Below are 14251 nucleotides of genomic sequence, written 5' to 3' on the forward strand. Positions count from 1 at the left end.
AATCTTGTTGTGCTTGGAACTGGGGAGGAGTGCTGGGGCTCCAGGATTCCTTTCGGAGGGCTTAGTAGGATTTGACTCCCTTTGCTAAAGCGGATGAGACAGAACTGCTGTAATCAAAGGACAGTGAATGGCTGGAGCTGAATGATGTGAGAGAATTAAAGGACGTTAAGGAAGATCCATTCCTATGTAACCACTGTTCCCTCTGTATCTAACAATTGCTACAACATGGAAAGCCAACACTGAATGAATACTTGTTTCTGCTTTTCAGCCTTCAGTTAGGAAACTCTGACATTATTTTAATCCAAAGAAGCGGGCTTCTTATCTAATGGTTTAGAAACCACAGTGGAGAATTCCAGAATCCTGTAAATAATGAGATAATCCTACAAATAATGAGATAATCCTGCCTGCTCTGCCTCACCCCTATCCTATCGCAAGCATGCTCACCAGGATCCAATAAACTCAGCGGAATTCACAATCAGCAGAGCCGTAAGCTTTGGGGATATTTCAGAGGACGGGGCATGGGGTGTCGGCAGAGAGTAATGTGGTCTTACTTCTCCTCAAAGCAGTAAAGCTATGGGAGAAGGGGAGAGAGTTGAAGTAAGAATGAGGAAGCAGTGATGGTATTTAGCATTATTGATTCTCAGGTGAAACAGTTTCAAAAGTGTCAGTGCAATTACTTACCTGGTGTCTGCCTTTCCAGGTGCGGCTATAAGCTCTGTGAGGGTGGCGATTCTTGTTCATCAACGCAGTCCCAGTGCCTAGCACGTTGTTGAATTGACCTGGGAGAAGCCCTGGCCTTCAGAAACCTCCTGGTCTACAAAGGCCACCATCTTGGAGGAATCATGAGGCCCTCTCTGAAAACAATTCCCAGTGCCCCCAAGGTTGAAACTACAACTCCCAGTGCCCCCAAGGTTGAGACTACAATTCCCAGTGCCCCCAAGGTTCTCTCTGAAAATGTCCAGGAGCAAACTAACTTTTGGACATCTCACCCCCATATGTTAACACATTTGCCCAGACTTTGCTGTTGTGGATGTGTAGGGCCAGTAACGGTGTGCAGAGCTGTGCGTCCCTTCATAAACCTCCTTATTCACCTAACTGATCTCTTCTCGCTCCTAAGGCTCCGCATCGTCTTAGTTTTTGTGGAACGGAAACGAGTATCCTGAGGATCTTCCCCTCTCAGTAAATGGCAGGGATACTAGATATCTAGTATCCCTTTTCGGTGCCCCACAGGGTAGGGAAACCCTACCCTTGTCTGTCTGGCAAGGACTCGGAGCCTAGTTCCTTGTAAAACATTACAGTTGTCAACTGTTAGAAACGTGAACAGTCCGCTGCTTCAACCTCCACGTGCAGGTGAACAGCGGACATTTGGAGAGAGGAGGAGGTAAAAAAAGGAACGGAACCAGATTTCCAAATATGTACTATAAGAATTCATGGAAATGAGAGAACCTTTTCAATTTTCTTTTTTGGGAAGAAGACTAAATTTACCTTGGGAAGGGAGGGAGTTCTATGAGGAAGAAACCAAAGCAAATTTTCTTCACAGACTTCCTTTCCCACGCAGACTCCCACGTGTCGCTTACTGTGGCCCTTAAATCTGAAAAACCAAGGCAACCATTTTCTTAGCAACCAGGGAGCCAATTAAAAGCCCAACCAAAGCACCCCATCTAAAATAGAGCCATCGCCATGGGCACCAACCGGCTGGTTGGAAAAAGGGAAAGTAGACTGATTTAAAGCAGCCATCTTGCTCTTCGTGAAATGTCGGGAAACTTTTTCTCTATTCCCTGAATGACTTGATTTTGTTAGTGGATTTGAGTGGGGCCAGGGTGGTAGCGGATGCAGTTCTATCCAACCCCACAGAGCCAAGACCTGGCCTCTAAGGGTTATCATGCTGATGGGTTTTCAAAGTTACCCCTCTTCAAGAACATCCTTCCAGATCAAGGTCCTTGGACTTCTGTGGTGCTGGCTATTATATTTCATACTGAATTTTGAGGAGGGCTTTGTTACCGAGGGCCTCGCGCCTAGATTGTTGGAGCTGAATGGCTCTCCGCCTTTAGTGTCTAATTGTCCTTTCTAGTCTTCGCTTTGTAAACGACCTCAGAGCTCATCGAGTCCAGTGATTGTCAGTCTGGGTTTATCAGAGTCCTAGGACCCTGGGGTAGTACCTCAGGGAAGGAAGCCTTGGATTGCCCTGGACTCCAAGCTCCTTTTCCTGCCTAAACTAGAGCAGCTCCTGGTTTGTCTGTTTTACATATTGGGGGTCACATAAGATCTTGTTTGAAAAAATGGGTCCTGCTTTTAAAAGAGGGATAGACTAAAGAGACGAAGACAAAAGAAGAGAGAAACAAAAAGGAAAGAAGAAAGAGACTGAGGGACGGGGAGACGAAGAAGATAGAGAAAGAAAGGATGAGAGTGGGAAAGGGTGAAAGGGCAAGAGAAGGAGAAAGAGAGAAGAGCAGAGATGAGAAAGAGGAAGGAAGGAGCAAAGGGGAAGGAATGCAACCTCTGTTCCTGACTGCATTGCAGACTCACATTGTGAACTCATACATCTTTGAGAACCTAAGACAGACGGTCCACGTGGTGGCTTGGTTGACAATGCTGGTTCTGCTGTAAAGAAAATAAACAACAATAGCAAATGCTTTCATAGCACTTGCTGTATGCTGGGGTGTTCTGAGGCACTTTATATATGTTTTAGCTCATTTAATTGTTGCAGCAAACTGAAGTAATTTACTCAAGGGCCCACAGTTAGCAACTGCCTGAGCTGGTTACGCCCGTATATGTCTGGCTTCAGTGTGTGTGCTTTTGACTGCTTCTCTGATAATAAATAGTTTAATCATACCATGTGTAATAAAATATCTACCGTTTATTGAGGACTTACCTCGTGCCAGGCCCTGTGCTGTGTGCTATCTGTAAGCAATGGAGGAGGATTATAGGATTCATTTAGTCCTATAGCCTGCAAGTCAGTGCCCTTTTAGATGAGGCAACGGAAGCATAGAGGACGCAGTACCTTGCCTGAGATCATACACTCGTGAGTGTGGAAGCCAGTTGAACCAGGGTTGCTATGCCTCCCAAACGGGTGGATTGAGTTTTGTTTCTAACTAGATCCTTGTTAACTGGGATGTGACCTGGCACTGGTCATGCCTCCTCCTCTCTGCCTTCAAGAGAAGGAAAACTGAGGGAAGCCCTCAGGAAAGTCAGCACTCCCTGGCCACCTTCCTTCTTGTGTTAATAGCAGTGATACCCACCAAGTCCAACCCTTTTGTTTTCTTCCCAAGACTGAGGGGCTACCTTTGTTCTCTACTCACTACAGAGCTGGAAGAGTCTCAGAGAAAGTGCCCGCCGTGCTGGTATAAATTTGCCAACACTTTCCTCATCTGGGAGTGTCACCCCTACTGGATAAAGCTGAAAGAGATTGTGAACTTGATCGTCATGGACCCTTTTGTGGACTTGGCCATCACCATCTGCATCGTCCTGAATACGCTGTTTATGGCAATGGAGCACCATCCTATGACGCCACAGTTCGAACATGTCTTGACTGTAGGAAATCTGGTAAGATGGAGCACGGCCTCCTGATTTGACCATCTGAACGGGTTTTGCCTGTAGGAATTTTTTTTCTGAGACTGAAAGCTGGAGTTTAGTTGAAAAGAAAGTAATAGTTAATTGGAAGACAAATGCTTCCACATATGCCGCAGCCCCGCCGCTTCCGCTCACTGTTGTGATCCCTTGGCTGTTTCCTCTTTCTGCAGAACTTTGAAGACGTCATTTAGGAGCTGTTGGTTGCAGAATAGGAGGCATGGTACAGTGGGTTGGTTTCCTCAACCTGAGCCAAGGACTTGTGGATTTCTTTCTCATTCTGTTTCTCACATTAATTCCTGCATTACTCCAGCAAACCGCTTCCCCTTTTTCACCTTCAGTAACAACCACCACAAAATAGGGGAGCTCTTTCAGGGCGTTAAATCTAATGATAAATTTGCCCACACCGTCATATCTTAATTATCCATATGGGGACTGTCCATGGGAAATTTTAAATTCTAGGCTGGTTTCCCCTCCTGTCCAACTTCTGAGTGTCATCCAGTTTCTACCATTAGTTGATCTGTGCCAAATTTATTTTAACATTGGTTTAAGTGATTAATTTATATTATTTAGAAGATAAGTATGCAGTTTTTAAAAAATAGATGATGTCGTGTATCGTGAAGTCAAGTAGTTGTAATTTGGGGATTTCCTGTTTTACTTCTTTAGTACAAAAATCAGGAGTTGATTGAATTTTGATCGACTGTAAAGAGTTAGTTGGAAAGAATCCTCTAGGTCATCTGGCTGCATTATTCCTTAGGAGTTGCACTATAGGCATGTCAAATCTAGTTGTTACCATTTAATTTGTGCATGATCTCTGCCTGGTATTTCTCTCTCTCTCTCTCTCTTTCACACACACACACACACACACACACACACACACACACACACACACACACAGAGTTTCTACCTTAAGTCCTAATACACTATTAAAGTGTTATAATATCATTTTGACTGCTGATTCGGAAAACACACACTGGTTAGTCCTTACAGCTGATGTGCTCTAGTACACATCCAAGGTGATACTCTAATCTTTCCAATCTTTATGTCTGAGTTAGTGACACACTTCCGACTCACTACTGCAATGTGCAGCTCAATGAAATACCCAGAGTCTTGAAACAGGATACCCTCATAGACTATCCAGGAAACCTGTTAACTGTCTCTGAAAGGCCTCTGAAGGTAGCTTGCTGTGTGATTGGCCGACCCTGGGGCTTGGCCTTCAGGCAGCATTTTGAGCCAATCAACAATATCATATAGATATAAGCTTTATTTTATTAGCCAATAGTTATGTAACGAGAGATATGACTTGATCAACTTTGTTGTTGATGGTAGTGGCAGTGATGTGTTTCCTGCAGTGTTTTGTTTTTCTCAAAGTCTTTACTTTTACTTTTCACAGAATCAGTCCTTGATTTCCAAGGGATTTTGAGAGGCCTTTTCACATACTACCAGCAGAATTGCCCTCAGACGAGGCCAGCAAATAACGTTATTTTTCGCTTCTTGAAATCTAGAGGGGACTTCCCTGGCAGTCAGGTGGTTAAGACTCCACCCTTCCACTGCTTCCACTGCAGGGGGCACGGGTTCCATCCCTGGTTGGGGAACTAAGATCCCGCATGCTGCACAGCACAGCGTCCCCCCCCCAAAAAAAAAAGAAAACCTAAATTAGAGTGGTGAGCATTCAGAAGACTTTGCTCAGAATCATCACTGAAGAAGAGGGAGAGAGGAGAAGGTCAGCAGCTAATATTTAGGGACTTCCTGAGCTAAGCCAACCAGAACCAAGTTCTGCAAAGAGAAAGCACTCCGGGGGCAGAGTTTTCAAGGGAAAAGTAATGTCTGATTAGCAGTGGGGATGGAGAACAGTGAATGGTTCAGGATACTTTGGACTGGCCAGTGAATTGGACATGAGGGTTGAGGGAAAGAAATCAGGAATGGTGCCTAGATTGGGGAAGTTTGGTAACCGAGGGGGAAATGGGGATGACTGAGCAAGGAACAGGGGTGGAGTTTAAAATCAGGAGTTCTGTTTTGGACATATTAGCCTTAAATAAGCCATTGATTTCTGTCCGGAAATGTTTTACATCTGTAAAATGAGGATGACACCGTGTCAATCAGTAGTTGGGAGGAACAAATGAGAACCTATACAGAAGTATTTGGACTAGTGAAAAGTCCTCTCCGTACTAGAAACTGTGTAAGTGTAGTTCAGCAGGAGGGTTTTTAAAGGCTTGGAGATGGATACAGCCTTTGACTGAACCTGAGAATAAGAGAACAACAGCAACAAAAAATGGGCGGACTAGCTTGTGAAATAGACTAGGACCTTCTCTCTTTTTTTTTTTTTTTTGCGGTACGCGGGCCTGTCACCGCCGTGGCCCCTCCTGCCGCGGAGCACAGGCTCCGGACGCGCAGGCTCAGCGGCCATGGCTCACGGGCCCAGCCGCTCCGCGGCATGTGGGATCCTCCCGTACCGGGGCACGAACCCGCGTCCCCTGCATCGGCAGGCGGACTCCCAACCACCGCGCCACCAGGGAAGCCCTAGGACCTTCTCTTGTGGTTGGACGGTGAGGCTTTTCCCACAGCTGGGACAGTGAATTGAGTTGTGTTTGTCCACAAACGTGCAGATAGATGTTTTTGAGGGAAGATGAGAACAGCATTCTGTAAATTGGCCATCCCTGCCTCTTCCATCCTCCCCATAAGAAAAAAAATGTTCATAATAGGAGGAAGAGTAAAGATAATTCGATCCAACCCCCATGTTTTATAGAAGAAAGTGAACCCAGGGAAGCTACTTGACTTTTGTATTGTTTAGTAGATAAACGTAATGATTCTTTTCTTGCCTTTTTTTGGTAACCATTTGAACACAACAGTGAGCTTATAATGTGGTTTTTTAAACAATCTTAATCTTACAGAAAAGTTTCAAGTACAGCGTAAAAAACTATTTTTTGAGAGTACGTTGCTGACACAGCCTGTCACCCCCAAATACCGTAGTGTGCTTTTAACAAACAAGTACATTCTCCTGGGCTTTTGCAGGACTGTCGCACAGCAAGACTGTCATCTTCTCATTACATCTACCAGGTGGCACGTGATTTGCGTTTGTCCCATTTCTGCCTGTGGTCACTTGATCACTTGATTAAGGAGGTTCTGCCAGGCTTCTCCCCTGTACAGTTACTCTTTTTCCATTTATAATTAATAAGTGTTTGTGAGGAAGACACTTTGAAGCTATCTAAATTTCCTGTTTTTCATTAAACTTTTGATTTATTCCTTTACTTACTTATATCTGTATGGACTCAAAGTTTTCAGTCTTATTCAGTGGGTTTTATTTTAATCCATTACTATCATGTACTTAGATGTTTAAAACATTCCTGATTTGGCCAGTAGGAGTCCCTTCAAGGTGGCTTCTGTATCCTTTCAGCACATCCTCATTGCTTCCTTCCTAAGACCATTGAGGTCTTAGGGACCTCAGGGATCCCCGACTACACTTTGAGATCTGCTGCACTAGAACATAAATTCTTAGGTGAATATTTGATGACATTCACAAGAGGGACATTTATATACAGTTGATGTGCTGCTTGTAGTTCCCTTTTTCAAAAAAATTTATTTATGTTTGGCTGTGTTAGGTCTTTGTTGCTGCACGTGGGCTTTCCCTAGTTGGCAGAGAGCAGGGGCTACCCTTCGTTGCAGTGCACGGGCTTCTCATTGTGGTGGCTTCTTTTGTTGCAGAGCACGGGCTCTAGGCATGCAGGCTTCAGTAGTTGCGGCACGCAGGCTCAGTAGTTGTGGCTCCCGGGCTCTAGAACTCAGGCTCAGTAGTTGTCGCACACAGGCTTAGTTGCTCCACGGCATGTGGGATCTTCCTGGACCAGGGCTCTAACCCGTGTCCCCTGCATTAGCAGGCGGATTCTTAACCACTGCACCACCGAGGAAGTCTCTGTAGTTCCTTTTTCTCCTCAAGAAGCATATCACAGTGCCAAGAAGAATGGCATCAAATGGATAACCTTAAATCTACTCTTCTCCATTTAATTCCTTCCAATAGTTACAAATTTATTTTCACCCAAACCCCAAACAAGGGCAGCACACTATGTGCTGAAACAACATGGGTGCCGACCTCTGTCACAGGCATTTCTACCAGGCACCTGGAGGCCTTTCATCCCATTGAAAGGCAGCACCACATAACTGTGTCATTGATCTTCTGTCGGGAACCAGAGTTCCCACAGTATAGATATTCCGAGGTCAGTCAGCCCGTGCTTGTTACTGAGCACTTACTGTATGCTCACCAAGAACTAATGGGACAGCAAATTCAGTCTCTACTTAGTGTGCGTTAAGTGGGTTAATGTTTCTATGTAGAGAAACCTTTGATGGGCTGATGCTAAGGGTAAAGTGTGTGTCAGGAGTTGATTCACTGCCCCTACTTTCCTGACCTCACGCAGAGTGGTATTCTATTTGTAGACGCTTAGCTTGCACTATGAACTTTGATTTAACTTAACCAGATCTCTTCAGGGAATATTTTCTTTCAGTTTTAGAATGCTGCATCTTCAATTTAGCAAAGTGGGGGAACCATAGAAACGTATATGGACCCCCAAAATTTCCAGCCCGTTTATCCATTTTGTTGTGTTTTCGTCAAGTCATTCTGTTTATTGCTATACATTAACTCAGTGTGTTTCAAAACAGTGTCTGTAATCTAAGTCTTTTTCATTATTTTTAATTCTGTCCTCAGACCATATCTCCAAAGTTTTCCTCAAACTCCTTCATATGTAAAGTTGGTAACGAAGTGGTTACAAGTATTAACTTACTATGAATTTTAAATCTGCTGCGTGTAAAGTCCTCTCCTCTAAAAATAGAATATTCAGTCGTAGTCGTATGTTACATGCTTAGGCTAGAAGAGGGTATTGGTCTTGTCAAAACTGGGGTTCATGGGATTTTACTCTCTCCCTGCCTGTTATGTTACTAAGGCCTTGGGAAGGATACAGAAAGCATTGGGAAACCCAAGGTGCTCTGAAGGGCAGAAAAGTGGGAGCCAGGTAACACAGGGAAGACGTCATTCTCGTGCCCAGTAAGCTCCAAATCTAAAATAGTTACTACATTATTGACTATCATATTGAAAAAATCAAAAGGAAGGACCAGAGTTTCCAACAATAAGAAAATTCTTTGAGGATGTATTTACCCAATAGAATATTATACAAGCAATAAAAGTGAGAATTAGGAAGACCGTGTTGCAACATGAATGGAGTCATGATTAAATGAAAAATACGTGATAAGTGAAATGAGTCGTGATAAGTCAAGATAAGTGTAAAGCTAAAATATTATGTAGTCTGTGGTTTACAACTCTGACAAAATATATATGCATTTGAAGAAAAAAAAAGAAAAGGAGTACATGAAATAATAGTTGTATGCAAGGTGGTGAGACTGTGAACGTTTCTCCTGTATTTTTCACACTTTTAGCAATGTTCTGTTGCTTTTACCATTTAAAATAAGAAGGCTTGCAGTATATGTCGACGTTTGAGAAGGCACATAATGTCAAATCAGGAATAATACTGTATTTTTTAAATATAATTATAACACGAGTGATTTTTTTTTGGCCAACATCCCAAATGTGGCATACGCATTCAAACGACTGCTGACCCTTTAGGAGTCACCTGTGTGATATTTTCAGTTGCTTAGAATAATTTTTTAACTGCACGTTTGAACAATATGAATTGGGTAGTTCTGGCAACAAAGATGTGAACATTTCCTCTTCATTCAAGAGGAAAATAAGGGCTTCCCTGGTGGCACAGTGGTTGAGAGTCCGCCTGCCGATGCAGGGGACGCGGGTTCGTGCCCCGGTCCGGGAGGATCCCACATGCCGCGGAGCGGCTGGGCCCGCGAGCCATGGCCGCTGAGCCTGCGCGTCCGGAGCCTGTGCTCCGCAACAGGAGAGGCCACAACAGTGAGAGGCCCGTGTACCGCAAAAAAAAAAAAAAGAGGAAAATAAGAAGACTTTCCTGCATCATGTGGCATGGTCAGGGGACATCCGGGTATTGTCGGCCTCAGGTGCAGAATTTAGCCAAGGCTGGTGCTTGTGGCTTCTTGGACGTGCCATATTCAAAGATAACGATAAAGGCGTTTTCTTTTTATTATTTCTTTTTTCTTACCCCTGCCTTCCCCTCTTTAGGTTTTCACTGGAATTTTCACAGCGGAAATGTTCCTGAAGCTCATAGCCATGGATCCCTACTATTATTTCCAAGAAGGTTGGAACATTTTTGATGGATTTATTGTCTCCCTCAGTTTAATGGAACTGAGTCTAGCAGACGTGGAGGGGCTTTCGGTGCTGCGATCTTTCCGATTGGTATTCCATATTTCTCCAATTTCTTTTTATATTTCCTATCTTGCAGCTACTAGAAAGAGTTTTGCATAAGATAATCTGATGATTTTTTAAAATCTTTAGCTATATTTCATTGGCTGTTTATTGGCTTAGCAACTAAAATATTGAAAACTTTTCTGCTAACTACCTAATATAGAAAGTAGTTGTTAAAATCAGTCAACAAACAGAAATCAACTTTATGAAGTTCCTCAGAAAATAATGGTTAATCTAAAAGACGAAGAAGAAGGATTCCCAAGGGCTATTCTGAGGTCCAGTTTGGATTTGCTAGTGAGCCTCTTTCTTTATCTGAACATCTCCCTGAAGTGGCAAGAATTTCTTCTTTTTCAAAGGTGGCTCCACTCTTCTTCTATCATGGTGACCCCTTCCAAAATATGAGAATAAAGTAATGTTTTTTAAAGTTATATTGAAATTAGTAGTTGAACATCCATCATTAGCTAAGAAAGATTTTTCAAATGTATTTGAAGAAGTTAGTGTTCAAATTACTAAAATGCCTCTGAAAGAATAGTTAATGATATCCTCGAAGTAGCTTCCCATATGCACAGGCATAAGTGATGTCCTGATTAAGTCGCTTAAGCAGCTGAGTTATCATGGGGATATCCCACTCAGACAAAGCAGCTCCTTATGGGGAAGATACCTAAGCACTTGCAACTGAAAAGATTTCAGGATATTCAGCATATCTAAGAAATAGAATTGGATTAGAGTGAAACTGTTTATAAAACAGAAATCTCATTGAATCCACGTCACAAATATTTGTCAAGTTTCTGGAACCTCTGCTTACTGGTCTTTGGTTAGGATCCAGCCCACAGTAGACTTTTTGAGAATACTTCTTATTTTCTAGACGATAAGATGAAGAATTAAGAGATAGAAGCCTTGCCACTAATACTCTTGATAAATTAAAAGCCAGTCAGAATAGGGAAAAAAATATGAGAGACCCAGAGTGTGCACAGAGCCACATCTGGTAAATCTTGGAACTCTCAGATACGATTCAAGTTTTCTTTTTTTTTTTTAGATTTATTGAGGTTTATTTTTATATCAAAGGATAGTACAAATATTTACCATACGCCATTAACCTAAATACAATAAGTTTAACCTTCTAAAAGTGCAATTGCTTGCTCAGAGATAGATCTGCAGATAGTTTTGCCACGTAATGCCAGATTTCCCTCCTCAAGGGTTACATCAAATTACAGTCCCACTAACAATGTATGAAGACTCAAGTTTTAAATAGGAAAAAAAAAGTCCTAATCAGTGCTGTTGCCTTCTACCAGAATTCTTATTACATCACGTGTTAGTTATTAACTTAAGACATATGATGACGATCTCTGTTCATGGGCTTCAGGCTATTAGCCAAGACCTTGTAATCATTCATTACAGAATACAGAAATCTCGTGATTGACAGATACCAAAAGTTCTGTCCTCTGAATTAATATCAGTATAGTCCCTTTTCATAAGCTATTTGACATATTGGAACTTCCCCTACTTGGAGGTTGTGGTTTTCCTCCAAGTTATTCCAAGCATGTCACGAAGTTTCATATCAGCGATTGATTATTCATTGGCAAGCAAAAAGAGAGGTATGTAGAATTTTTAACTGCTTGCTTTTTTGAAGAGACAGATGATTTATTTTCACCGTCCTTACCCAACTGACCTTTTGGTTCACTACAAATCACATTTTCCTTGATATGACCCTTGAGAAGTCAGAGGAAAATCAGTGGGAAAAGGATTATTTCAGGTATATGGATTTTTAAAAGGTAGATTGACCCAGAGACTAATTCAGGGGACTAGAGGCAGTATTCTTGGTTCTTAGTTCTAAATCTTTCACTTCCTGTGCAGTTAATCTGTTTTCCTTCATCTTTGCCTCAGCTTCTCTCATTTTCGTCTAAGATACTGTTAGAAAGTCCTGGGGATTTCCCAAGGGTGCTCAGTAAATGTTAAGATGATCTTAGTAATTTCATATGTTTTTATTGTAGCCATGTGGTAAGAATAAATGAATTGAGTTTCACTTGGGTTTTGTTTGGGTTTTTTTTTCCCCATAGCTCCGAGTCTTCAAACTGGCCAAATCCTGGCCCACCCTGAACATGCTGATCAAGATTATTGGAAATTCAGTGGGTGCCCTGGGCAACCTGACCCTGGTGCTGGCCATTATCGTCTTCATCTTTGCCGTGGTGGGAATGCAACTCTTTGGAAAGAGCTACAAAGAGTGTGTCTGCAAGATCAACCAGGACTGTGAACTCCCTCGCTGGCACATGCATGACTTTTTTCATTCTTTCCTCATTGTCTTCCGAGTGTTGTGCGGGGAGTGGATCGAGACCATGTGGGACTGCATGGAGGTGGCCGGCCAGGCCATGTGCCTCATCGTCTTCATGATGGTCATGGTTATCGGCAACTTGGTGGTTAGTACTAACGTGTAGATCTCTTTGTTCTTCGCTCTGAACGTCTTATCCTTGACCCAGAAGCCCAGTCTGCTTAGTGCTTCTACTACCTTCCATGTCTGGGTTGGTCTTTATTCTTTCTTGGCTGAAGAACCCTAAGGTACAAGTGAAGGAAAGGAGACTGCTGTTTTAGGTCATGAGCCCCACAATCTGTCAACCCTCTTTCATAGTTGTGGAAACAAAACTCAGCGAAGTTAAGACATTTTTCCAAAGTCACACAGCTGATAAAGAGTCAGGGCCTATATTAGATCCTTGACTTCAAAATCTATGCTCTTTCTGCTACCAAAAAAAAAAGAATTTCCCGACCTTGACAATATTGATCTTTTGGGCTAGATCATTACTTGTTGTGGAACTTTCCTGCATGTTGTAGGGTGTTTACAGTATCCTGGCCTCTACTCTTTACTGTCCAGTAGTGACTCCCGTCCCAAGTTGTGAAAACCAAACATGTCTTCAGACGTTGCCAGCTGTCCTCAGGGGTCAAAATCGCCCTCCATTGAGAACCATGGATCTGAACCATCCCAGGGTTTTATCTAATTTGTATAAGTTGCAGATCAATTTCTTGCTTCACCCTGATCTGTCTGCCTGCTGTCTTCTGCCTCTGTATATAGAACATTCCCCAACAGAGACTTCACACCTTGTTTCTCAAAGTGTCATCTGAGGACCAGCAACAATGAGATCGTTTGAGAGTGTCCTAGAGACGCAGAATCTCAGACCCCTCCCCAGAACTACTGAATTAGCATCTGCATTTTTAACAAGATCCCCAGGTGATTCCCATGCATGCTAAAGTTTGAGAAGCACTCATCTTTCAGGTCAGGCCAAAGCCCGCTTGCAGGTGTAGAGCAAGGAGGGCTGGAAGGAGGCATACTCAGGTGACCCCTTATGAGCGCATCCGCAGTAGGGGTCTTCCTTTTTCTGCCACAGAGAAGCATATGCCAGTAGAGGGTTCCTACTCACCAGCCTCTGAACTAGCCATGCTCCCCCTGTTCTTTCATTGGACCTATAAAAATAGACACTGTAATGTTCCTTAATCGCTTGCATTCTCCATGCCCAGCCAACTTCCCCTCACTCCTGATTCCTGTGGTCTTTCCACTCCTTCAGTGAATACAACTGCTGCCTACTGGTCTGTAGTGGGATCAAACATTACCAGCCCTGACCTCCTACCGTTTCTCTAGCCTCCTGTTCTCAGTTGTCTCAGGGGCATCGCCCCATGACTGGCTATAGATACCTGAGCACATGACAGAATCCACTATTATTTCTGCCTCTGATGACACCTTTCCCAGTTCCCCTTGGCTCAGTTCTTCTGCCCATGTAGTCTCTAGTAACCTATAAGTCTTTCTGATTTGTCTCTCCACTCCTAGTAAATATCTGATGTCCTTCATATGTCTTTCTTCTTAGCATTTCTATACCTACATCTTTCTTCATAGTATTTCTGAGATCTGCCCCTTCCTTTCCATTTCTACAACCCATCTGTTATTTCTAAAAGTGTGAGGAAGACCACCTTCATCACAATCACCTGAGTCTCACTCATTAAAAGAGGCGGAGTCCCAGGCCTTACATCAGATCTACTGAATCAGAATCTTTCAGGTGAGGCCAAGGAAATGCTTGTTTTTAACAAGCATCCCACCCCAGGAGATTCTTCTGCATGCTAAGGTTTGAGGTTACTATAGCCTAATCCAGACCCTCATCAATTCATGCAAGCAACAACCTCCTAATTCCTAGTTCCCCCTCACACCCCCCACCCCCGACCCTTGTACGTAGCTAGTAGGAATGACTTTCTCAAATCTCTGTCCTCACCTGTGACTCCTTTGCTCAAGGACCAGTCGTGAATCCAGTTAAATAAAATCCAGATCTTTCAGCCTGGCCTTCAGAGCCTTCTGCAACTGACCCGCACTTTACCGACCATATCCCTTTGTAATTC

The 14251-nt window shown here is 43.1% G+C and overlaps 1 protein-coding gene across 5 annotated transcripts in view; it reads left to right on the forward strand.

Moving 5' to 3' along the window:
* Nucleotides 1–14251, forward strand: part of SCN8A (sodium voltage-gated channel alpha subunit 8) — a 170824-nt gene that overhangs the window by 126562 nt on the left and 30011 nt on the right. For all 5 annotated transcript variants that reach the window (XM_027106319.1, XM_027106320.1, XM_027106318.1 and 2 more), the window contains 3 exons: nucleotides 3305–3543; nucleotides 9698–9871; nucleotides 11938–12294. In XM_027106319.1, the coding sequence (XP_026962120.1) occupies nucleotides 3305–3543; nucleotides 9698–9871; nucleotides 11938–12294 (770 nt within the window). The remainder of the gene's footprint in view (nucleotides 1–3304; nucleotides 3544–9697; nucleotides 9872–11937; nucleotides 12295–14251) is intronic.

The sequence above is a fragment of the Aethalodelphis obliquidens genome, unplaced genomic scaffold (assembly GCF_003676395.1).
Source record: "Aethalodelphis obliquidens isolate GAN/ISIS:26980383/991018 unplaced genomic scaffold, ASM367639v1 scaffold8, whole genome shotgun sequence".
In the NCBI taxonomy this organism is placed as follows: Eukaryota; Metazoa; Chordata; class Mammalia; order Artiodactyla; family Delphinidae; genus Aethalodelphis; species Aethalodelphis obliquidens.